At 44.2% G+C, this 26,801-nt stretch overlaps 1 protein-coding gene across 1 annotated transcript in view; it reads right to left on the bottom strand.

Annotated features, from left to right (window-relative positions):
• LOC310798474 (copine-9-like) overlaps positions 1-26,801 on the bottom strand; it is a gene marked incomplete at both ends in the record, with an annotated part of 140,918 nt that overhangs the window by 6,208 nt on the left and 107,909 nt on the right. The window contains 11 exons of the mRNA XM_083661015.1: positions 4,539-4,596; positions 6,901-7,003; positions 11,284-11,411; positions 18,438-18,619; positions 19,118-19,164; positions 19,456-19,517; positions 19,949-20,002; positions 20,341-20,416; positions 23,130-23,171; positions 24,968-25,072; positions 26,323-26,426. Coding sequence (XP_083517141.1) covers positions 4,539-4,596; positions 6,901-7,003; positions 11,284-11,411; positions 18,438-18,619; positions 19,118-19,164; positions 19,456-19,517; positions 19,949-20,002; positions 20,341-20,416; positions 23,130-23,171; positions 24,968-25,072; positions 26,323-26,426 — 961 coding nt within the window. The remainder of the gene's footprint in view (positions 1-4,538; positions 4,597-6,900; positions 7,004-11,283; positions 11,412-18,437; positions 18,620-19,117; positions 19,165-19,455; positions 19,518-19,948; positions 20,003-20,340; positions 20,417-23,129; positions 23,172-24,967; positions 25,073-26,322; positions 26,427-26,801) is intronic.

Genomic DNA, 26,801 nt, shown 5'->3' with positions numbered 1-26,801 from the left:
GACACGTGCGCCTGTCGGTGTGCACTCTCCACTACGCACACACTCCCTGCACAGAGATGCACGCACCATCTCATTCAAGCCTCCAGCTCACTCACACACACACACACACACGCACACAGACGCACACAGACACACAGACACACGCACACATGCACGCACGTGCGCACACACACACACACACACACACGTGCACAAAGCAGACTTTGATAAAGGATAGAAGATAAAGTGCATCGTAAAGGGCAGAGGTTCTCAAAGTGGGGTCCGGGGACCCACAGGGGTCCTTGAGGGGGTTCCCCAGCAAAAAGGAGAATAATTTATTTTCACTATAATTCCATCCATAAGTAACACAATGACAGAATGTATTATTTTGGTAATGGGTTTCATACACTTTCTGTAATAAAACGTCTAAAAGCTAAAACCCTTTCAAATGGGGGTCCTTGGTCTACTTTGTGTCAGTTTAGGAGTCCTTCACGTGAACCACTGTTCTAAAGAACCGGACAATGTGGACAAAGAAACACAACACGTGAGCAGATCATGTCAGAATTTTAATTTTTGGGCAAACTAACCCTTTAAATACATTCTAGCACTGCAATTCTCAGTTGTGCTACTTTGACTGTAATAGCCCCCTTTAGCCTTTATTCTTATTTCTATTCTCTTTCTCTTTGCTGTGTTCTATTATGTTTGTTGCTGCACTGAGCCAAATTCCCCACAGGGAATAAAGCTTCATCCTGTCTTATCTCTCGCCGTCTTGTGTTATCTCACTATTATATCGTTTTTCAAAGGACTGATCCCTGCAGAGTTCTCCCTGAGCGTGATGTGTGGAGGTCTACCAAACACCACACACACACACGCACACACGCACACACACACACACACACACGCGCGCACGCACACACTCACACAAACGAGGAGCACTTGATTTATCCTCTCTTGCGAGCGATGTGTCTGCTTTGGAGGCTGTTCATGTGTCACAGAGGGTAAATCAGGCGCCCTTCAAGTCCAGCGTAGTCGGCCGTGGAGTTGAGCGACAGGATGTTGCATAAACAGAGTTGTGTAGAGCCCGACTTGGAGGTGATAGACGACAAATCAAAGGATGTGTCAAAGGTAGATTCACACAACGCTGTGGTGAAGCCATTCCCCTGTCACGCTGCTCAGCTGTGACAACATAAGCAGAGCCAAAGATCTATAAATACGTTCAGTAAACACACTCACACACAGAGGTCTCACTCTGCCTCTAACTCTCCACACTCCTTTCTTGCTTCCAGTCTTGTCGTACTCACTTTCTGCTCCCTCAACTCCGCCCTTAATTTCTTCTCTGTCCGTCGCACGCGAGCACCCGTGGGAGGGGCACGCCCCGACACGTTGACCTCTGACCCCGGCCTTTGCCCCTCGCACTGATTAATAAGTCCCAAAGAGAGCTCGATCTCCACGGCTCTCTGGTTGGAGTCGCTTCCTTCTGCGGCTTTTCTCGGCTTGTGATAATAATTTTGCCAATTAACTTCTAGAAAGGCTTCTGTGCATTTCAATACATATGGAGCATAATAATAAATTCCTTATTGAATGAATTTGAACAAATGAATAAATTTGGGAAGCTATTTGGAGCGTATTTTGCTCACTAATGAGAAAGAAAGGCTCTGCCCTTATATCAAAAGTATATCATATCCTTGTCTTTTAACAATGTACTATGATAGGAAAAATCGGAGAATTCAACTGAAAAACCCTGTTATTGGCAGGCGATCACACACTAACTCGTTTCAAAAGGGTTAATTTGTAGAACTGTTGGCGTTCTAACTGAAGAGGTAAGATCCAAAGAGCCACACTGTGTGTATCTGCCTCTCTCTCTCTTCCAGTCATTGGGAAATGCATAAATGTAGGCGAATACCTAATTACCATCTCAGACATCACCAAACGAGGATGGAAAACGATCCTGTCTGTCAGCACCAAGCACAGCAGAGCCAGAGTGGGCTGTAGTGGATCTGAGAGAGCCCACACATCGTCCAATTAGGCTTTACATTCTTTTGAAACTACATTTGACAAATCTGGTCACAAATATATAAGATTTCCTCTGTTGAAAAAATAAAAACCCATTGCCTGATTTAATCTCAGCAAAAATATGGACTGCAGCGTGTAATTGCAAAGTTCACCACATGCTATTCCAATCAGCGGTGAGCACGCCAAGTCTATATTCTGCTTTTTAAAAAGAGCACTTACGCTACTTACAAGGAGATAATTGCCTTTCTATTTCTGCTTCAATTTGGGTTTCACTGACACTGAAAATGTCATAGGAGGCATTGAGCACAGGGCAATTTGCCATCAGTGTTCGATTCACATCAAGCCTTTTCTCCTCCACAGCTGCAACTCAATGGAGAAACCATCAAAGGTATTTTTTTTAGGACTGAATCTTAATGTGGTGAGTTTTTTTAATCATAATGCAATTTGGATAGAGTTTCCATACCAAATCTGTTCTGATTATTTGTGTTGAAAGAAGGCTTTTTCTGGTCTCTGGACCGGCTGTGAAAAAATGTGGGTCAGGAAAGTGAAGTTCAACACTCTCCCCTCCTTCAACAACTACCGCCGAGGTGTCCCAGTGTTTAATGAATATCTCTGCTGTTGGATAAATAGATGGACTATAGGTCAACCAAGGGGCCTCCATCCATCAAGCCACTCACTGCAGCAGCTGCCAGTGGGAAGGGAGATCATACGACGATTGATGATTCATTTGGCTTGGATTCCAATAGGAAATAAAGTCATATGTAGCCATCTGCCCAGCGTCTAGCACCAGTGCCATTTACAGCAGAGACAGCCGAATAAATGAAGACTAACATGACACTTGTCAGCAGCACCAGTGGCTCCTGCATTCAATTACTGGCTTTCCTGGGGAAGCTAAGCAGGTGTGGAGTACTCCTGTAGGAGGTGCTCTTCCCTCTGCTCTCATGAATAATCTGCCCAATGCCCCAGGACAGAGTGAGTGAGCACCGGCCTTCGGATGAGACGTTAAACCGAGGTCCTGACTCTCTGTAGTCATTAAAGATCCCATCGGCACTCTTCAGCAAGAGTAGGGGAGTAACCCTGGTGCCCTGGCTACATTCCCACACAGGCCTTCCCCCCACCCCATAGTGAAGTTCTTTGAGTATCTATAAAGCCTTTAAAAGGCGCTATATAAATTCAATCAATTATTAGTATTTCTATTATTATGACATGACAAGGAAAAATATAAACACATTTTCAGATTTGGTTTGATTTCTGAGTGAGGCATTTCTGAGATACAGGGGGTTTACCTGTCTCTATCTTTCTTCTTTGTTTAGATACAGGGGCTTTAACTGTCTCTATCTCTTCTTCTTTGTTTAGATACAGGGGGTTTACCTGTCTCTATCTCTTCTTCTTTGTTTAGATACAGGAGGTTTACCTGTCTCTATCTCTTCTTCTTTGTTTAGATACAGGGGATTTACCTGTCTCTATCTCTTCTTCTTTGTTTAGATACAGGGTGTTTACCTGTCTCTATCTCTTCTTCTTTGTTTAGATACAGGGGGTTTACCTGTCTCTATCTCTTCTTCTTTGTTTAGATACAGGGGCTTTACCTGTCTCTATCTCTTCTTCTTTGTTTAGATACAGGGGATTTACCTGTCTCTATCTCTTCTTCTTTGTTTAGATACAGGGGATTTACCTGTCTCTATCTCTTCTTCTTTGTTTAGATACAGGGGCTTTACCTGTCTCTATCTCTTCTTCTTTGTTTAGATACAGGAGGTTTACCTGTCTCTATCTCTTCTTCTTTGTTTAGATACAGGAGGTTTACCTGTCTCTATCTCTTCTTCTTTGTTTAGATACAGGGGATTTACCTGTCTCTATCTCTTCTTCTTTGTTTAGATACAGGGGCTTTACCTGTCTCTATCTCTTCTTCTTTGTTTAGATACAGGGGATTTACCTGTCTCTATCTCTTCTTCTTTGTTTAGATACAGGGGATTTACCTGTCTCTATCTCTTCTTCTTTGTTTAGATACAGGGGATTTACCTGTCTCTATCTCTTCTTCTTTGTTTAGATACAGGGGGTTCACCTGTCTCTGTCTCTTCTTCTTTGTTTAGATACAGGGGATTTACCTGTCTCTATCTCTTCTTCTTTGTTTAGATACAGGGGATTTACCTGTCTCTATCTCTTCTTCTTTGTTTAGATACAGGGAGTTTACCTGTCTCTATCTCTTCTGGAGGCTTTGAGAGGGATTAGACTGGATCATCTTCTAATTCTACAGGCTTTCCCATGACAGAGAAGCTTTGATGGTCCAGGTTGTGATTTGGCTCTGAGTGATGGAGTGTGTGTGCAGTGAGACAAACATGACGTCCTGTAGCCCATAATTAGCATCATGGCCAACTATCGTGCTGGCAGGCCCAGGACTTCGAGGCTAGAAAAGACTAGCTGATTTCTTGCTGGCTTGAAACACACGAGCGCGCGCACGAACACACACACGCACGCACACGCACACGCACACACACACACACACACACACACACACACACACACACACACACACACACGTGAATACTCACCATCAAACTCAGCAGGGCCCACTCCTACTATGATGATGGACATGGGCAGGCCGGCTGCCTGTGGAGAAAACACACAGCAGGTGTGTGAGCCATACCATCATCCTCATTATGAATATATAAACATACATGCATGTATGTATACTATACATACATGCATGTATGTATACTATACATACATGCATGAATGTATACTATACATGCATGAATCTATTTGTATACTATACATACATGCATAAGTTACTGGACATATACAGTTGGCTAATATGAGAACAATTTGTTTAAAGCAACACTGCATTTAGTTTTAACATGGGGGTCATTTTCCACTCACAGTAACCGCCATGAAATCCAGAATACAGTACAAACAAATCACTAAGATCCGATGCAACTGGACAAGTTTGTAACGTTCAGATTTTTACTTCCAATTAATTTGAATGATGCCACAGAAATCTTTGTGAACAGATTATTGCTTTACACTAAAAATTAGTATTAAAAAAAAAGAGGAACTATCTCTCCTAAATGGTATCCCTCCACTGTTCTCTTCTATCAATAGAAATGCTATTTCTAAAACATTGAACCCACAATCAAGTGAAAATCAGCGGTTCAACGTCCGCATTCAGTCTATTTTCATGGCCTCCTTCAAATGAATGGGATGGAAAAATCGGAACACTACCGTAAATTCCGGACTATAAGCCGCACCGGTGTATAAGCCGCACCTGCAAAGTTGACTATTTTTTTCTTATATAAGCCGCACCGGACTATAAGCCGCGGGTGTTTTAATGTTTTTTTTTTTTTTTTTTTTTATTGTGTTTTAATGTTTAATTACCATATGTAAGGGTTCATGCACAGAGGGGATTGTCGGGAAAGAGATGGCTGTTTGAGGAAGCGCCCATTTATTAACATTTCAACAAAACAACATAACACAACACCACCTGTGTTGTTATTTACAGTGCACACAGTGTCATACAGTGTCATACAGTGTGGTGAAAAGAGGGCAAGAGAGGAAATTAAAACAGAAGTGGATTTATAGTTAGAAAGAGTGCTAAAAAAGAGAGATTTTTTTTTTTTTTTTTGGAAAAAATCCATAGATAAGCCGCACCGTTATATAAGCCGCAGGGGCCAAAAAAGGCCAAAAAACGGGAAAAAAGGTGCGGCTTATAGTCCGGAATTTACGGTACATCAAACTTGTCCAGCTGCATCTGATCTTGGTGTTTAGTTTAGATATAAAACGTATTTTCAAGTTAAAGGGACAGCTCACCCTTAAATCCAAAAAACATATTTTTCCTCTCACCTGTAGTGCTACAGTATTTATCCATCTATATCGTTTTGGGATAGTTGCCTAAGTTTTGGAGATATCGGCCGCAGAGATGGCTGCCTTCTCTTGAATACAATGGAACTGGATGGCACTCGGCTTGTGGTGCTCGAAGCACCAACAAAATACATTTGAAAAACTCAACAGCATCGTCTCTTTCCAGAAATCATGACCTGGTTACCCAAGATAATCCACAGGCCTTGTTGTGAGCAGTTTCATGTAGGACCTATTTTCTTTTGCAGTCTCATGTAGGAACAGCTAGCGGGTGTAGTTCGGTCAAAAGAAAATAGTTCCTCCATGAAACTGCTCACAACAAGGTCTGTGGATTATCTTGAGTAACCGGGTCATGATTTCTGGAAAGAGACATTGCTGTTGAGGTTATCAAATGTATTTCTTTGGCACTTTGAGCACCACAAGCCGAGTGCCATCCAGTTCCATTGTGTTGGAGAGAAGGCAGAAACTCTGCAGCTGATATCTCCAAAACTCAGTCAACTAACACAAAACGATATCAATGGATAAACAGCACTACAGCAGGTGAGAGGGAATATGTGTATTCTGGATTTTAGGGTGAGCTGTTCCTTTAAGTATTCTGATGATACAGTTCTAATATGTCTGTAAAGTAACTCAGGCAGCCCTGAGCTGCAGCAGCTTGGCGTGAACAAAGTGCTGGAGTGGAGTGATCATAATGCTGTTGAGATAAACAAAGAGAATAGAAGGGATTGGATTTGGCTCACCATCTGACTCTCATAAAGTTTCTATTGTTATTCATAATGAGGGAAAAACATCAAGCCGGTATTTTCATGTGAATACTTGGGTGTATGGATAGACCATCTGTTGTCTTGGAAAGACCACAATGAAACTGTCTGCAAAAGGAAAAACAAAAACAAAAAAATGCCGACTTCGGTCTTTTGGGGCGAGTTGATTTTTATTTGATTTCTTCACTTCTGTGATTAGTGTTTTACACTATTGGGAACACTAGGTGGTATGGGATATTTTCTTCTGTAGATCCACTTGGTGATTTAGGTGAAGTGTCGCAGCTGCTGCTGGACTCACATTGACCACAGACTCCTTGGTCTGAGCCATGTCTGAGATGACCCCGTCTGTGATCATCAACAGCACAAAGTACTGGGAGCCGTCCGTCACGTCCGCTGCACACCTGACCACGCAAACAAACAAACAAACAAACACACAAACAAGCACACACACACACATTAGGCATGGCCAGGTCTAGCCATATATTTGATCTTTTAGTTCAACCCTGAAACACTATGTGTGTGCAGATGTTGAGATGTTCATAATTATTTGGTAATGTTGGTATGTATGTTTTATGTGAATGTTATGACACAATCAATCAATAACATTTTATAGTTGGATTGTCCTATTTTTTATCATAATGTGCAAATAAACCGAAACTGAAATTGTGCATTTGTGTATGGATCGGTGTTGCATCATATCTGCCTGTGTGTGTGCACGTGCATGGCCCCACTGCTGCCATCTCCCTGTCAGGTCCCTGCGGCTCACAGAAGGTAGATGGCACTTCAAAGCTTCTCCAAGAGCTATTAGGCTCCAACCAAAACCAACCAGTGGTCAAATAGGACTTCCATAATGACCAACGATGAAGTAATAGCTGCTACCCAGCTGCTACAATCCACTGTCTAATAATAGACACACATGTGTGTGTGTGTGTGCGTGCATGCGTGCGTGCGTGTGTGTGTGCGTGTGTGTGTGTGTGTGTGTGTGTGTGTGTGTGTGTGTGTGTGCGTGTGCGTGTGTGTGTGTGTGTGTGTGTGTGTGCGTGTGTTGCAGGTAATGGTAGGCTCCCAGCAGGGAGAAGGGTGACCTGCTGTCTGACCCACTGTTTGATTGGCAGACACACTCAGTCTGGCCTGAGGCTAGGATGAGGGAAAATGGCAAACCGCCTGTCTGTCTGTCTGTCCACCTGTCTGTTTTCCTCTCTGTCGTCTTCCTGACTGCCTCAACATCCATCACTCTTGCTTTCTCTATTATCTGCTCTCTCTCTCTCTCTCTCTCTCTCTCCCTCTCTCTCTCTATCTGCTCTCTCTCTCTCTCTCTCTCTCTCTCTCTCTCTCTCTCTGCTCTCTCTCTCTCTCTCTCTCTCTCTCTCCCTCTCTCTCTCTCTCTCTCTCTCTCTGTGTGTGTTAAGAGGGGGACAGATTGGTCTGTGTTGTGAAAAAAACCTCTCGACGAGACAAAAGACACCTGGAGCTCCAATCATCTTTCATTTCGGTTCAATTCTTCTTGCGTTTGACAGCCTTTCTAGCCTGCGTTCCCTCTGTTCTCTCTATGTAACAAAACACTGCAGACGGTCAACACCTTTGCAGCACACGCGCGCGCGTGCGCTAGGTAAGTGTGGATCATGCCGGTGTCAGTTTTGTTGCTAAGATCTAGAGCTGCGAGATTCATGACTATTAGGAGCATGGAAATGTAGGTTTGGGAAAACAAAGTCCGGTCAGAGCGAGCGATGAGGTGGAACTCTTCTTCTTCTTGCAAAGATAGCGTGGACAGAGGAGGAAGAGGCGGCTGAGTGAAGAGCGCTGCGGTGGAGGAATGGAAAGCAAAAAATATATCTGGAGATGCGGAAAGAGAAAAAAGAGAAAGCAAGAGAAAAGTTAGACAGCGAGTGAGAGGAGAAAGTTATATTCTCTCTCTCTCTGTCTCTATCCCTCTCTGTCTCTCTCTCTCTCTGTCTCTCGGGTGAATGGATGGGAGTCTGTGAAGCTCTTGAGCCCACAGCCGAGCAACAGAGCCACACTCCATTCGATTATGCAACCACAATCACGCTAACTAGGGCAGGATATTATTGCTCGGTATGGGGGCTAAAAATACAACTGCAGGTATTCTAACCAGCCAAAATCCATTAAAACATCAACACCAGCCATGTGCCACAAAGTTTTATTGGAGAAATCGATTTCATCCGGTAAAAAAAGAGAGAGAGGGGGGGGGGGCTGTTGGGTGATATTCAGTAGAGGACTGGTGTTACTGCAAGGTAGCCCATTCCTGACCTATTCATGTGTTACTTAAGTATGAAAAACACATTGTGGGGGCATGGTAGAGGCACAATGTGGATGAGTTATGTTAAACTCAATGCAATTTTTGTGGTGTTTAATTATGTTTGCTGGTAAGGCATTACAATGCAATACAAGTACAGTGTTTAATATTTTATTGATTTTCAAAATAACAAGCATCATCCAATATAACATGACATACTGCATACTGCATAATAACATGACATACTGCATACTGGGCTGTACACAAAAGACAGTCATTAAATTCTGGCAAACTTTGAATGGGACAATATCTCGCCACTTTCTAACACTAGCAGTTAAGACTTACAAGAACGTTGGCATTCAAGATATGGGTCTACACCGCCAGCAGCAAGACCTCAGGGTCTCTGCGTAGGTGATCTGACAGGGTTGCCATGCTTTATAGAGCAGGGTATCATCACTGAGGCGCCCGATGAGGAGCACCTCTGCTCTCAAACACTGGAGTAACCTTGCTAGAAGCGACCACTTCTCTTCATGGGTGCTGTCAGGCGTCAAGGAGGAGCCGTCCGCTAGTTAGACCCAGCAGTCCTGCTGGGTGGGTGTGTATGGAAAATGGCACTGGGGTGGGGTCTTTGGTAGGGTTTCCTCTGTGTGTTCTCTCAAAGGACTGGAGCTGTTAGTCGAGACCACTATAGCTGAGTCCAAGTCCGTTTTTAAGGGCAGATCCAAAGAGGGTCGAGATCAAGTCAAAAGCAGAGCAAATCGAGTCCTATTCAAGTCCAAAACAGACAGCAAACTGCATAGAAGTTTAAGGACCTGTACCATCCACAGGTGAAATCTCTTCAATTGTAGTAGTGGAGTGGTGGGGAGAAAATAAATGAAGGTGGACCAGGTGGAGAAAAACCTTTCTCTGAAATAGTCAAGTCGACATCACAGCCAAGACCAAGAGAAGTCCGAGGCAAAACCGAACCAAGGCCAAGACACCGGATAAATTGAGACTGGATTCCAGACCAAGACTGGACTGGGGAACTACAGCCCTGCATTAACATGGCCAAAGTAGTGGTAATATTATGGACCCGGACCACTTCCTGTTGCCACTTCAGACAAAGGAGGCTGAGCTGAAGGGCTCTTCATGTGATGTGAAGCTTGTATTCACTCTTACAAGATGCCCCGGGGGAGATTCCACATGAAAGCGTGTGGAAGACTGTGATGGAAGACCACAGAGTTCCACCTCTGAGACCTAGTTAAACCAGAGGCGCAGGGCTCTTCATGAGACACCACTCTCCAGTCTCCAGCATGATCAAAATGATATTCTTGGCTTTTTTTCTCTCACTATCATTATACAAAACCCTCAATACACATCTTTTTTCCCCTCGCTACTATTATACAAAACCCTCAATACACATGTTGCGTCCCAAGACCCTGGCCCATCGTGACTTCTCATTAAGACTCATGTACATGTACATGTAGGCTGTTTGAGCTGACTGGCTGTAGTGGACTCACTAAGCCAATTATTGCGAGGTTTGCTTATAGGGGAACCTAGCTGAACGGGTATGTTGTGCGTGTGTGTGTGTGTGTGTGTGTGTGTGTGTGTGTGTGTGTGTGTGTGTGTGTGTGTGTGTGTGTGAAAGAAAGAAAGAAAGAAAGAAAGAAAGAAAGAAAGAAAGAAAGAAAGAAAGAAAGAAAGAAAGAAATAGCTGAGGTCTAAAGGGAGAGCATGTCAAAGTTACTAATGGGGTCTCTGTTCGCCCAGGGTCTAAAAAAATATAAGTGATACATGGACATACAGATAGATACAGTAGATAGATAGATAGATAGATAGATAGATAGATAGATAGATAGATAGATAGATAGATAGATAGATACAGTAGATACCATAGATAGATACCATAGATAGATTAGATAGATAGATAGATAGATAGATAGATAGATAGACAGATAGATAGATAGATACTGTATTGATTGATTTTTACTTGGATAAAGAATGACAACATCCAAGGGATGACATGAAAAAGTGTAAACACTTATTTCCATCATGGTCCCTGGAGATAGATAGATAGATCGATCGATCGATCGATCGATCTAATCCATATTAGATGCTGCACTTCTTCTTCTGTTGTCAAGTTACTTCAGATATTTTTTATGTATAAATACATGCCATGCATACAGTATTTTGATTCCCATGATGGTGCAAGATAAGTGACACATATGCATATGTAACATATGCAAATTTAGCTCAATTATGCATGAGACAATTATGTATGTCTCTGTGTATATGAGCATACATTTTGCATGCAAGTGTGTGTTTACGAGTACGTATTGTGTGTGCCTGTTTGTGTGAGCTTGCACATGTACAGTAACTGTGTGTGTGTGTGTGTGTGTGTGTGTGTGTGTGTGTGTGTGTGTGTGTGTGTGTGTGTATCGGTCTCACCGAGCCACCTGGTTGATGACAGGAGCGAAGTTGGTTGGACCGTACAGCTGAACGGTGCGGAGGCTCTGGAAATAAGCCTCCAGTACACCTTCGATCCTCACACAGTTTGGGTTTTCTGTATTCGAGTTCTGCAGCAGAGAAAAAAACATTTTCCTCAGTTTTCGCAAAACGTATTATTTGCCTGAATGCTGCAGCAATTAGCAATTTAAAAGAAACGTGTGTAGGATTTAGTGGCATATAACGGTGAGGTTGCAAATTGCATCCATCTGCATACCCCTCCCCTCCAGTGCACATTATGGTGGCCGCGAAACTCACGAAAAACACTGAAAGGCCCTCTCGAGAGCCAGTGTTTGGTTTGTCCGTTCTGGGCTACCGTAGAAACATGGCGGTGTATCATGGCATGGAAGAACCTTATGGTAATGATTGTTCCAGGTGTTAGTCAAACCCTCAGGTGTTACCGGGCAAACTGAGTTATGGCTTGTGAAAAACTTTAGATTTTGATTGCAAAACTCATGAAAATATAAATAGTCTTCTTTCTTTGGCAAGTGACCATGGTATATGTATACATTATAATGCCCTTCATGGTGTCCATAATCAGGAATTGATGGACTCTGCAATTGTCAATGAATTCATGATACGTAAGACAGCGGTCAAATCAATCTGTCTCAAGTCCTACTCGTCTGACTCACTGTGGCAGTAGAAAAGAAAGAGGCTTTGTTCAGCCTGGGCTAGTCTGCTCTTAAGGCCGTATCATTGATCCAGGCATGTGGTGAACCTGTGAGAAGCCCTCTGATCATCTCCCTCTTCAACCAAGAGAAGGATCATTGCAAGAGAGAAAGTCATCACCCGAAGCGAAGAGAGAGATGATATTTAGTTGGGGAAGAATTCACCTGGAAAAACGTCCACCTTTCTAGATGTAGCAAAATCACTGAGCTTATTAGTGTCATCAGCATGACACTTAATTTGAGTGTCCAGAAAATATTGGATTATTCTGTATTTCTATTCACCTTATGTAGCCCCGCCCACTTGACCCAGTTGTATTATGACTTCCTGTCTAAAACACCGTCTGTTTTACCTGCTCACTAGTACTGTACTGTCACAGGAAGTGTAAACACAATAGGAAGTAACTGGCTGACCCCTGTGTTGGAACATAAGGTGAATACCACATATTTGTAACCATGTATGCTCGAATTGATCTAAGCCCGACACTGCCCCCCCCCCAACAGAACCAAAGTGAGTTATCTGTTGTTCCTTATTAAAGAACGTGTATCAGGCTCTTTGGAAAGGCACATCAGACTCTTTTATTTTTTTTAATAAAGATTGATCAGAATAATATGATGTATTACTGCTTTTATTGATGGGAGAATGTGTGAGGTAGCGTTTTGCAGCTGAATCCTCAAAACACAAAAAATGATACAGACAAGAAAAACGACAAGTATTTTTCCAGGATGTTAAAACGACCAATGTTGTCGTTTGTGACCTCTTGTGGTCGTGTGAGTAACTGCATTGGGTGCAGTGGATACGCCAGAGTCAGGAGCGGTAACTACGAAGTAGCGGTGACCTTCTAGCGGTCTATAATGTAACGAAAGTCTGATATTGAAACAGGCCACTGAGAAGTAAGCGTAGTGTTCTTGTCTTTCGACCGAGAGAGGCGGGTTCGCCACCCGATGTGTTCTGTTTTTAACCCCAACCCAAACCATAACCCTAACCTTAACCAAGTTGTTTTCGTTGTCTAACCTTAATCGGCCGACGGGCTGGTGGCGAGTGGAGCTCAAGCCGCGAGTCGATGGACGATGCTCCGAGTCTCCCCTGCTATTTCCCGTTTACATCCCCGGGCTGGGCGTGTCGATTCGTGCAAAAATGCCCGTTTGCGATTCAGTTGAAATAGACGTATTCTGTCTGTCGGATATGTGGACGTGTTGAACGATATAGTGTTATCTCAAATAGTCTAGCAACAGCAGTTGCTGCATCTAATGGGGATCCTAATAAACTAAACTAAACTTTTTAAACACCTTCTTATGAAACAGGTGTTGATGTTGTCTTTAGTTTCGCTGTATAACCTGGTAGCTGTTAATTACCGTCTCTTTTTCTAGGGCAGGTTGAGGTTCACTCACATCCCCTGAGGTTTGCTTCTACCTCTGCCTTTGAATGATTTCCTCTGAGCCTGTTTTTGCTCAATAACACAGACGTCAGCGCTTTCAGAGAACAGTCTTCATTAACCCCTGACCCAGACTAGAAGCTCCTCGCATGTCAATGCTAACAACAGACAAATACTTTATCCAATGTCCTTTTAATGGAGAAACTCCTTCAAGCTACATTGACCCTTAATTGACTGGAAATTAATTAGTGAAAATGTGCATGTTTGGCTACGTGTTTATCTGTTCACAATTGGTGAGGAGTTAATTCTGAATGTCAGTGTCGCTGGTTAACTCATTATTCCAACCTTCATGCAAACCAGAAATGTGTTTAATTGTTGTTTAAATTGTTTAATTAAGAGGAGCAATACCAGCCTCCTTAATCATTTAGGCCTATATTTCTACATGCTTGGTGTGTTCTACAGACGTTTTGGTCAGCCTGGTCACAGTCGCAAGGACAAATGGGACAAGCATCCTCAGACAAGTATCATGGTAATCTGATGAACTTGCGTCCTGTTTGTTTGTGTGCTGTTCCTCCAGCAGCCTCTAGAGATTCTTAATTAGCATCACGCAGCCCCAGGCCTTGTCATGCTGAGGTGAACTCCAATTAGGAAAGCTGACTGAAAGGCCGCCTAGAAATGAGAGCAAAGTTACACCGACTGATGAATCTAGACAAGCCGATGCCATCAGTTTCATCATCCATTGGATTCTAGATGGTGGGGTGTCAGGAAGTACACGGGATTTGAGTGTAAGTTTCAGGTCAGGGACTCTTGGGTAACGTGTCTCTCCAGTGGACCCGAGGCGTGTCATTGAGATGTTTACCCTGAAGAGTCTTATGAAAAGACCTGACTGTAGCATCTTCCTGCAGCCTTGGAGCAGCACTAAATATAAGACTCTTTTCTTTTCATGTTCTTCCTCCGGTCTCCGACCGCCTTGTTTTGCTCTCAATGTCTTCTGAAGTATCTATCCAGGATTTAGAATCCAAGGATAAGTTTTCTCCATTTCGGCACTTGGGGTAATTACTGTTGTTGGCGTCCTATTTGCTGACAATGCGAAACTAAGCACTGTTTCATCAAAGAGTCTATTTCCGTCCTGTGGTTTTGTCTGTCTACTCTCTTGTTTGTCCGCTTACTCTCCCAACTTATCAAACAGATGGAGTTTTTTCCTCTCTGTGTGAAGAAGATGCTGCATGAATCACAGTGTTTTCTTCCTCCTACTCTTTGTTCCTTTCCTCTGCCTCGTTCAACCACTTCACACACAGCTACTCCACAACGCCCCCTACAGCTTGTGGGATTACACAACACCGCTGCATGGCTTCCTTTCATTGACTTGATGCCCCGGACTTAGTTGCCTCGCTGTGCGGAGTCAATACATTGACTTAAGTAGATGCCTCGGACTTAGTTGCCTCGCTGTGCGGAGTCAATACATCGACTTAACTAGATGCCTCGGACTTAGTTGCCTCGCTGTGCGGAGTCAATACATCGACTTAACTAGATGCCCCGGGCTTAGTTGCCTCGCTGTGCGGAGTCAATACATTGACTTAACTAGATGCCCCGGACTTAGTTGCCTCGCTGTGCGGAGTCAATACATTGACTTAACTAGATGCCCGGAGTTAGTTGCCTCGCTGTGCGGAGTCAATACATTGACTTAACTAGATGCCCGGACTTAGTTGCCTCGCTGTGCGGAGTCAATACATCGACTTAACTAGATGCCTCGGACTTAGTTGCCTCGCTGTGCGGAGTCAATACATTGACTTAACTAGATGCCTCTGACTTAGTTGCCTCGCTGTGCGGAGTCAATACATCGACTTAACTAGATGCCTCTGCCTTAGTTGCCTCGCTGTGCGGAGTCAATACATCGACTTAACTAGATGCCTCGGACTTAGTTGCCTCGCTGTGCCGAGTCAATACATTGACTTAACTAGATGCCTCGGACTTAGTTGCCTCGCTGTGCGGAGTCAATACATTGACTTAACTAGATGCCTCAGACTTAGTTGCCTCGCTGTGCGGAGTCAATACATTGACTTAACTAGATGCCTCTGACTTAGTTGCCTCGCTGTGCGGAGTCAATACATTGACTTAACTAGATGCCTCGGACTTAGTTGCCTCGCTGTGCGGAGTCAATACATTGACTTAACTAGATGCCTCGGACTTAGTTGCCTCGCTGTGCGGAGTGCAGGTGCAGGTGTCTTCCGTTTGCTCCTTATGGAAAACCATGGTTCAGACACGAGCTCAGGATCAAATCAATACTGGCCCTTTAGCTCTTTACAAACTATACCCAATATTATGCAATGATATTACACGTCTTTGTTCATGTCAGTGAAGAAATAGGTGTAAATTGTAGTGCATTTACTGAGTGTAGAAAATACTCAAACGTACTATAAGTTACTTATTTACAGTAGCTTTGAACAGCAGAAAGAGTTAACCCATTGACACCTGATGCAGCATTTGCGTGTATATCCCTCATTTGTGTGTGTATCCCTTTAAGACCGCGAACTGCGTGACGCGGTTCGCGGTCTTATAGGGATACACACACAAATGCTGCATCAGGTATCAATGGGTTAAAGGAGCACTATTAACACGTTCACTGCCAACGACGTATTACTCCGTCAAAAAAAATCCAACGGTTGACTGCCACTGACGTATTACTCCGTCAAAAAAATGAAATTATTTTTTTTGACCGTGGGATGTGCATCTAACCCTTTTACATCTCTTATATAATTATTGGAGCCACCGAACGTTTACAACCCATTCCACCGACCCACTAAGTGGCGACAGTGCTCTCCTGACTAGAGGAAGGCAAGCAAAAAGCAGCCATTCTCATGAAAATGGATGGGGGGAAACGCTTTCGTTTTCGCGCTGATTGCTGGCGATGCGGGATTGCAAATTTGCATAATAGATTACAGGTGGAACACACTTTGAAACACGCAGCATAAATATGACCAGAATCGCAAAAGCTTCATCAAAGCTCTCAACCAAAACTCCAAGAAGCGAGCGAGTCCATCCAGACTTCCTCAAACAGCGGCCGCGCAGACAGGCAGCAGCAGCAGCAAAGCAGTGAGACTGGTGACAAGCTTGTGACACGGCCGCTGCAGCCAAGAAGAACGCCCACGGAGGGAGGAGTTGGAAGCAGAGGGGGGTTTCCTGCTGTTATGGAGGAAATTACCGTTCAAAACTATTGTTTAGATGTCCGACGTCTTACTGATGCCAAAAATGAATGGTTAAAGTGACTGTTCTATCGAATTTCACAAAAAGCCGTTTATCTCTGAATAATTTTTCTGACGCTGAAACCATGCTGTATTCAACTGCTAATGCTTACATAACTACTAACTCTACAAACTAACTCTTTTAGACAGAGAAAGCACACATTCTATTAGTTCTTTTGAGATATTGTGTGTTCACAAAATCTTAGCAGAAAAGAATCCTCGGGTCTTGAAAGATGAGCCAGAATCCTCAAAAAAAACCTCTGGCAGAAGCTAACTACAGTAAAAAAAAAACGTCTGGCAGTGAATGTGTTAAAGGAGTTCAAATGTTCCTCTGTTTCCATATGACTAAAGATTTAAATGAAGACATTGTTAAAATCGGATTCTGTTTCAGTGGTTAGATCTATATGGTTCCATTTTCCACAACCCATCCTTTTGGTCAGTTTCAGACTAACGACGCATCACAACCACCTTCCTGGCCTCCCTCTTCGTTGCTGTAATCCTTCCCGGAAAGCAGGCCTGCAGCATCTGAGCTGCAAGCTTGCGAAAAACACAACTCAAGGAAGCCAATGTTGCCCTTGAAGAAAGTCCAAAATAGAACTGGGCTCTACTTCAGCAGAACCAAGGCGTTGCATCTGACAGATGGACACATTTCACATCCTGGCAGTAATTTAGGACCCTCATTCGTCAGCCATAAACATAACTTTATCGACTAGAGGGCACTCGACTCGGTAGAGTAGTGCATACCTCCGCCAACCTTTCTACAAAGATTTGTAGTGTTAACGTGAACCCGCCTATTTGTGATTGGCCACGCCCATTGTCACGCCCTCATTTGGCACGTGGGCATGGACAGTGAATCAGTTCTAAGTTGGCCCATTACCTACTTCAAGTTTCGCACAAATCTGTTTGTAACTTTTTGGAGATATCCTGTGGACAAACAGAGATGACAAACACACAGAAGGGAAAACATGACCTCACGTTGGCGGAGGTAAATGAAACAAGTTGAAAATAGATCAGTGATGGCAATTTGTGCTCAACATTCAATCCAAGTACCTCTTCAACGAATAACATTTATTAGAACACGGCTCTCTTGAATACTCGATTCTGATTGGTCAATCAACAAGATTCACCGGTCATTATTTCTCGACAACCGACCGCTGCTCTGCCACACCTGGATTAATCAGTTGATAAGAGCTTTTTGTCAGCAAACACTACTAATTAGGCCAACCAGTTGCAGCTGTGATGTCTTGTGTGCCAATTACGAATGAAACCGCTTTGTCGTTGAAAACGCTATTAAAAAATCTATTTGAATAATTATTTTTGTCAGATTATTGAATGATTTAGTTGTAGGTCGTGTTCTAAGCGGGATAATGTATATTGAGGCGGTGATTACTGGGAAATAATGACCTTCAGGTGAACCATTAAGCCCTCCGCTGCGCGTCGGGCTCAATCATCACCTGTCGGTCATTATTTCCCCCGTAATCACCGCCTCAATATACATTATCCCTTACTTAATAGACTAGCAGTAAATGGCCTATTGTAGCTTTTCTCGTAGCTTTTCTGTAGCGGAGCGCTGAATCAGTAATAATAATAATAATAATTGATTGGATTTATATAGCGCCTTTCTAGACTCAAAGCGCGTCACATATCAGGGGAGGGAGGGGGAGGGAACTCAACTCATCCACCACCGATAACCGCGGGTACAATGTTACAGTGAAATGGATTCACGCACGCGCACACACACACACACACACACACACACGCACGCACGTACGCACAAAATACTCTCTAAGTGTCTTCCTGTCTGTCTCTCTCACCAGTGGGAAGGCGTGGGAGATCTTCCCGTCCGGGGGAAGCTTGGCACCGAAGCCATAAGCAGGGAAGTGCTTGTCACTGTCGTAGTCCTGGATGATCTCCCCCACAGCCTTCAGTGCCATGGCGTAGGCATTCATCTGGTAGGGACTCATATAGTGTAGCGAGGTGGGCTGGGATGGGTTGCCTAGAGAGAGAAGGCCCAGAAACACGCACGCACGCACGCACGCGCACACACGCACACACACACACACACACACACACACACACACACACACACAAACACACACACACACACACACACACGTCCATTATTAGACAGTGGATTGGAGCAGCTGGGTAGCAGCTATTACTTCATCGTTGGTCATTATGGAAGTCCAATTTGACCGCTGTTTGGTTTGGTTGGAGTCTAATAGCTCTTGGAGAAGCTTTGAAGTGCCATCTACCTTCTATCTCAGGGGGGGGGGGGGTCTAACTCCCACGGCTCCGCTAGTTGTAGAAATTCCATAATGGATTGTGAAATTATTTTCAGAAGACTGAGGGTCATAAAATGGGCTCAACCCATGCAAGATCATGCAATCCTTCAAACGAAGCAAGAAACTGCGGGAAATCTCCAATGTGGGAGTGAAGACATTTTCATCTGACAAACAGCCATATGGCATCTTCCCACATCCCGCTGGCTTACCGTTAGATGCTGTGAAGTCTATGGCCACGGTGAAATTGAGTTGTGTCCTGGTGGGAGATCAACAACAACACAACAATATTAAGGCCGTGCAAAGTATCTCCAGTTGTTCAGGCTAGACTGAGCAACTCATCAAGGGAGAGGCAGGTACAAACACAGTAGCACCATTTTATTCTGATATTCATTATCCATTATCTTTACATTTGACCGTTTTCATGCGAAGGACTCAGTGTTTCCCCCCACAATGTTATTCTTACAGGGTGGAAAAGCCTCTGAAATCTGAAAAACACTTGATCCCAAAAAAAGAAGAAGAAGAATGGTTACGGACAGAGAGCTCTTACCCTCCTCTGATGAAGTCCACAAACGTATCTTCTGAGTCCACTTTGAAAGACAGCAGAGTCACCTGCAGGGAGGAGTGAGAGTGAAGGGGGGAGGAGCAGGGAGGAGTGAGCGTGAAGGGGGAGGAGCAGGGAGGAGTGAGAGTGAAGGATGAGGAGCAGGGAGGAGTGAGAGTGAAGGGGGAGGAGCAGGGAGGAGTGAGAGTGAAGGGGGGGGGAGCAGGGAGGAGTGAGAGTGAAGGGGGAGGAGCAGGGAGGAGTGAGAGTGAAGGGGGGGGGAGCAGGGAGGAGTGAGAGTGAAGGGGGAGGAGCAGGGAGGAGTGAGAGTGAAGGGGGAGGATGGAAACATGTGGAGAAAGTAGGACAAAAACGAGACAGGAATTGGAAGTTACAGGGAGGCTGATGGCAAACAGCAGTGGACATGTCACTCCTGCTGTGAAGCGAATGCATGAGACAGCTGCCGGCTGCTGATGAAATGCAGCCCAACAGTCCTTACCGTGCCGGAATTCACGTATTTCTTCTTCTTGCCTTTCTTCTTAGGATTCAGAACCTTGACCGCAAAGAGGGGAGACAAGGAAGGTAACTGGAATGTGTCTGAGCAGAGACGAGTTCTGCACTAACATGTACTGTTTCCTGTGGGTGGACGGTGCAGATACCATGTTGGTGTCGATAATATTGTTCTCAGCTGAGGGCTGGAATTTATGATGAAAGAGATATTACTTCACTGAATAACACCGTGAAGGAAATATTGATTTCGTCACCAGTTCCAAAAACTTTTCTGATTTTTTTTTATAATATATATTTTATACATTGATTAAAGTAAAGAAAGTTTGGGGTATTTTTTTTACTTCTTCATTTTTATTATTATTATTAAATGATTTTTTTTACCTCATAGACATTGAATTGGCTCTGGCCTCTGGACAGCTCTCTGTAGCTGGTGGTGAACTCTCCAATGAAGTCATGACTGGAAGAGAGAGAGAGAGATCGATCATCTGTAAGGCCTTGGCCACACTGATCCGTGGTGTCTGTCCGTGTGCGTTCATTTCTCTGTTCACTTCCATTCATTTTCAATGACAGCTGTCCGACTGTCCGTGGAGCACTCAGAAGCGTACGTATCCAGAAAATTTGCATACGTTTGATGGACAGAAAGTTGAAGAGGGATGAACTTTTTCTGGATGGACGTATCGGATGGTCGGATAGTCACTGTCCGTTTAGCCAATCAGAGTCGAGGTCTCGAGAGGAGGCGTTCCGAGATTTGTTTAAACTTTTCAAAGATGGCGGCCGAGGCAGTGAAGGAGGCTATAATTAATGCTGTGTACACCATCCCGCTGTTGTACAACGTGATAGTCAGTGTCACCGTCTGATTTCACCATCTAATCTGGTCATTCAGTGGCATTTTATTGCCACATAAGTAACGTAGCGCACAGAGCTAACAGCTAGCTGACGCCAGCTTTCTTCTTCTCTCGGTTTATAGGCGGGTCGCTGACACCTTCAAGGTGCTTTCCGCCACCTGCTGTACAAGTAGGTTACTTGTACATGCAACGGACATAAATCTATCCGTCTATCCGTTCTGTCCATTTTCTGACGGATCAGTGTGGCCAAGGCCTAAATCTGTAAAGTCTGGCCAATAGAGATGAACTGACCTACTGTAACACACGGCCGTGAATGATGCTCTGCAGGTACAGCAACAAACCATGAAAGGATAAACCTGGTGTTTTTTTTATTAATGCATTGCTTACAAATCCTATATGAAAATAAGAAAATCAGCAGTGTGCTTTCTCTATTCCTTTCTGACTTCCCACCTACCATTTTTACCCATCAAGCCAGAAGTAATTGGCTGCAAATGTAACGTAAAAAACCTTGAAATACAGTTCACAAAGACATAGCTGCAATTTTAATTAAAAACAAATCCCTCCACTACATTCTCATGCACCTGGACACCACAGGAACCCGATGCCGGGGTCCTCTTTGTGGACTTTAGCTCGGCCTTTGACACCATCATCCGGGCCCTGCTGCACGAGGAGCTGGGTGTGCCTGACTCCATCCACAGATGGACCTGAACTTTGGTTTGGTCTCAAGCAAACCGAGTGTGCCAGCTTCACAGCTTTGTGTGGACCAGCAGCAGGTCAATGACACAGGAACAGGCATCCATACGTTGTCCCTTTACAGTAACAGCAGTGGTTCCTATCCCACACATAGTATAAAAGGATACCATGGATAAAGTATACCATGTATAATGTATGCCATGTATAAAGTATACCATGTATAATGTATACCATGTATAAAGTATACCATGTATAAAGTATGCCATGTATAAAGTATGTCATGTATAAAGTATACCATGTCCAGGGCTTAGATGTAATTCTGACTCAGAATCAAGATGACTAAAACACACACTAAAACACACTCCCATTTGTCCAATTTGGATCCCGACGATATCTTTCCCTCTTGAGAGGATCCTTCAAAAAACAGGAGGCCATATTCCATAAACACATAATTATTTCATCTAAAGCTGAAAATCCCTGCTGGCATCATCAAACAAGTAAATATCAACTCCCTGCTCGCCGTTAAAGATCATCTCGGCAGCTCAATATATATCACCGCCTGACGCGCTGCGGGGACACCTGCCGCTGCCAACGCAACGCTGTTATTTAGAGGGGAATCCTCCAGGGGGCAAACGAGCCAGTTTACTGCCCAACGGGGGGGGGGGGGGGGGGGGGGACAGAGAGAGGACGAGACAATAAGAGGGGAGGCGGAGAGATGGGCAGGAAAAGGAAGACAGGGGGGTGATGCAGGTGAAGAGAGAGAGACAGGAACAGGCGCGGACTGCATAATCGGGCACGTCGGGCAAATGCCCGGTGGCCTGGCCTGGCCTGGCCTGGAAAAAAAAGAAAAGAAAATTGGTGCCCGCAGTCAGGCCACTCACTGAACAGCAGGCCAGGCGCCGCCTACTGGTTTACTAGTGGTTTTATTACTTTATTCAGGGTTAAAGTGGGTGCATCTCATTGTAAAATTGGACTCGCCCCAAATTGGGCTTCAAACGGCCCAAATTGGGCTTCAAACGGCCCAAATCTGGCTTCAAACGGCCCAAATTGGGCAATGGCCCAAATCTGGCTTCAAACGGCCCAAATTGGGCTTCAAACGGCCCAAATTGGGCTTCAAACGGCCCAAATTTTTCGCCGCCGTCCGCAGGGCGGCGGCACGCGCGTCGGCCCGTATCGGCCTGGCCTGCTTGGTATCTAATGCCCGGCCTGAATTATGATCCCAGTCCGCCCCTGGACAGGAAGACAGGAAGCGTGAGTGAGAGAGAGATAAGGAGGCAGGGGAGGTGGAGTAGGAGCGCTAGTAAAAAAAGAAGACAGAAGAGAGTGGCTCTATATATAGCCACAGTCGACTCTCATAAGCCCTGTCCTCTCGCCATATTAGCAGCAACCTTTCGCCGCCCCGCGCCTTTTCATTTATTATCCGCTGTGTGCTGGAGGCCCTCCTCGCCTCTTATAACACCGGGCTAACTGATAAGACCCAAGAGGATTCCCCCTCCTCGGGTCACAAAGACCAAAGTGTGACATTTGAGGGAGATTGAGTCTGGAGTCTGAGAATGAACGAAGCGAAAGAAAGAGAGAGAGAGAGAGAGAGAGAGAGAGAGAGAGAGAGAGAGAGAGCGAGCTATGGTTTACCTTCCATCTCTGTCCCAATCATAGCAGTCCACCTTGACCGTCCTGTGGAGAGAAGTGAGACGAGATGATGAGAGGAGAGGTGAGATTCACAGTGAGGAGAAAAGAGTGTGACGGTGAGACAGAGAAGCAATTAGGATTGAGTTTGACACTAGAGAGCAGAGATAACAGGGCTAAAGCGAATTAAAATTAATTACTTTGAAATTTATCACTATACTGAATTTAATAATCACCAGGTAGGATAATAAGTTGACCTTTTCCTTGACATTCATATTAACATTTTTTTAAATACAGCGATGCCTTTCAGGCGACTCGACGTGACATTGGTTATTAAACTGGACTGTTGCTAAGTTAACTAGTTGAGTTTGGTCGAGTTTAGTTTGGTCAATTTAGCATACAATACAATTCAATACAGTTGTTATTGTATGCTGAAAGAAAGCAACGAAAGAAAAAATGTAATAAAATAAGAAAATAAGTCATTGCTTGTGAAGCATTGACGAAACCAAAATGGGTTAATTGTGACCGAAAAGGTAGAGTAGAAAAGTAGAAAATAAATAGATAAACAAAAAAACAAAAACAAAAAAATATATATATATACATACCGGTACTCTATATACACATACTACTACATATCCATAAATATTAAAGCAAGGTATCAAACACACAAACAAAATATCCATATATCTATATACTACATGCTCATAATCAATCCTGAGTTTTACATTTGTTAATAATCTTATTTTTAAACTTTTTTTTTTAATTTGTTGTTAGCATGGAGCACTGGATGATTTTGGTGTCTATGTTCTCATCACTTAACAGCATTTTGAGCAATATTTTAGTTTGACGCAGAAAGTGAAATTTGGTGTGTGTGAGTGTGTGTGTGTGTGTGTGTGCACGTGTGTGTGTGTGTGTGTGTGTGTGTTTGTTTGTTTGCAGGACATCCTTATGAAGACCAAATGCCTGAACAAGGGTATAAAGATGAGGAAAAGCCTTCAAAGTATATTTTGCTGGTCCTCACTTCTACAAGGGGCTTATGGTGAGACCTTGGGTTTAGGGTTAAGACTAGAATTAGGCTTAGATTAAGCATTGAGGTTAGAGGTCAATGTAGCCGATGGAAGATCCTAACAGACATACCCTACATAGCCGTTTGTGTGTGTTGGCGCATTGCCTCCATGTTGGTCCCAATAACACCAGCACTGGCCTGAGACAGGCAGCACGGCCGACTGCTGGCATTATTCTGACCACCACAGAGGAAGAGTGCAGTCTCTTCTTCAAACGTTTTCTGTGACATCTCTTGCCCCAGAAGTGAACCGGAACCAAGCCCGGACCAGATCTTATTTTGTAATAAAATGGCAATTATCAACTCGGTCTGAACGGAAATATCCACATAATAAGTGTCAAACAACATCTAGACCAGTGGTTCTCAATGTGGGGTCCGGGGACCACCAGGGGTCCTTGAGGGGTTTCCGGGGGTCCCGGGCAAATTGACAAATTGTTAAACGTCAGCATTATTCAATTTACAAGAATTTAACACGTTTATGGAATGTAGAAGAATGAGTTCTGATCATACTGTACAGTCGTTTCTGTTATCTCTCTACCTACAATACATGGCATTCTGGACAAAATCATATTGAAGAATAAAAGTATTCTCAGATTTAAGTTCAAGTCAAGAAACAAAATCTCGTGAAAAATGGGGGTCCGTGGCCCTAATGTGGACTAAATTAGGGGGCCTTAATATGAAAAAGGTTGAGAATCACAGCTCTAGACTTCACTGACACACAGACCATCTCAGGTGAATGAGCATGACCTCTGACCTCTGCCCCCTGCCTCCTGCCCCTCACCTGTCGTAGTCTCCGTTGCAGAGTGCTCGGACGGGGATGGTGAACGGCTGCCAAACCGGGTTCAGGTTGTTCTTGATCACCTCGGTCTTGTGGCAGATGGTAAACCTGCAAACAGACAGGGCAGCTCAACACAAACATCTGGAGATGTTTCATCTGTCCTTCATGCAGGCGGCTCGTCTCGCTGAGATCCAGATGTGTTCTTCAACAGACCTCAGAACAACAGCGATTCAGTACAACTCAACATTCCAGGGACAACCTGAGATATTGCTTTAAAATCAGGGGAACAAAGAATTCTAGTTTCAAAGTGCTTTGCAGTCTTTTTGAATGTAAATGGCCTGCATTTATATAGCGCTTTTATCCAAAGTGCTTTACAATCAGGAGGTACATTCACACAGACATTCATACACTGATGGCGGCAGGCTGCCACGCAGACCATCGGGAGCAATTTGGGGTTCGGTATCTTGCCCAAGGACACTTTGACATGCAGACTGGAGAGGGCGGGGATCGAACCCCCGACCTCTTTTATCCAAAGTGATTAGTGGACGACCCACTCTACCTTATGAGCTACAGCCGCTCCACAGAATTATAAGGTGTGTGCTGAACTGCTGGAGGTAACCACTGTCAATCTCCCAAACAACAGCCAATCAGCAGTCTCCGGGGGCGGGGCTGACCTCGAGCTGATTGCCAACTTCAGTCAAAGAGCTTCCTTTTGATGTGTTTTTTAAGGTGCATTTGATCAGTCTGGCAGCCTTGTGATCTGGAGGTATCATAATTACTAGATTTCAAACACAGTAGAGATGTGAGGAACAGGTTTAGCTGTGGAATAGGTTGCATGTGTGATCCGCAGTTGAAGCAGTGCTTTATACCACTAAAATGCCTCCGAGTAAAGTCAGCTAAGCCTTTTATATGGGCCTAGCATTTTGCTTCAAGCGATGGGTATTAGAATCGAAACTACATACAGACACGTTTGTGCACCGGTTAAAGCCGTCCTTGACAATCTGACACTACAGACACACAGCAGATCAAAAGAGTCAAAAGAACCTTTGAAACGGTAATGTCAGTTAGGACAGGAGTACAGATTATTAGAGCTTTCTCCCCATGTCAAGAACATCCATTAGTGTTCATCCTTACTGAAAGTGTTCAAACACCTCATGGAACTGGAAGAGTCAGTAACAAGGATCGTGTCATGACAGCCGACAGCCGACTGATACACCTGACAGACGGACTCTGCTGTAGTCTGAACACACACGCGCACACACACACACACACACACACACACACACACACACACACACACACGCACACACACACACACACACACACACACACGCACGCACGCACGTACGCCCACTTACGTCCCATCCTCGTTGCTCCGGTAGAAGACCAAGAAGGGGTCGGACTTTCCGAAGAAATCCTTTTTGTCCAGCTTGTTGGCACACAACTGCATGGTGGCGATGTCCTGTGAGAACAACACACAATTTGTTTTACTACAGTATATTTGTTATCATCTCCGCTGGTTATCGATCATGTGTTCGGTCGTGTGTGTGTGTGTGTATGTATGTGCGTGAGTGTAATAAGTGAGTGTGTGTGTGTGTGAGTGTATGTATGTGCGTGAGTGTGTGTAAGTGAGTGTGTGTGTGTGTGTGTAAGTGAGTGTGTGTGTGTTATCCGTCTGACTCTAGTTGGGTTTCGATTTGGCCATGGTTGGGTGTAGCGGTGCCTGACGCAGATCTGCACTCTACTGAGTGCACGTTTCTACTTATTATTTATTTGAGCTTAGTTTACATGTTATTTTTCATTGACCAGTATAGATTCTTTGCCATGAAGGCATTAC

The sequence above is a fragment of the Poromitra crassiceps genome (genome assembly GCF_964638095.1).
Source record: "Poromitra crassiceps genome assembly, chromosome: 25".
In the NCBI taxonomy this organism is placed as follows: domain Eukaryota; kingdom Metazoa; phylum Chordata; class Actinopteri; order Beryciformes; family Melamphaidae; genus Poromitra; species Poromitra crassiceps.
The sequence above is the reverse complement of the archived record's forward strand: the minus strand, read 5'-3'. Positions and strand labels throughout refer to the sequence as shown.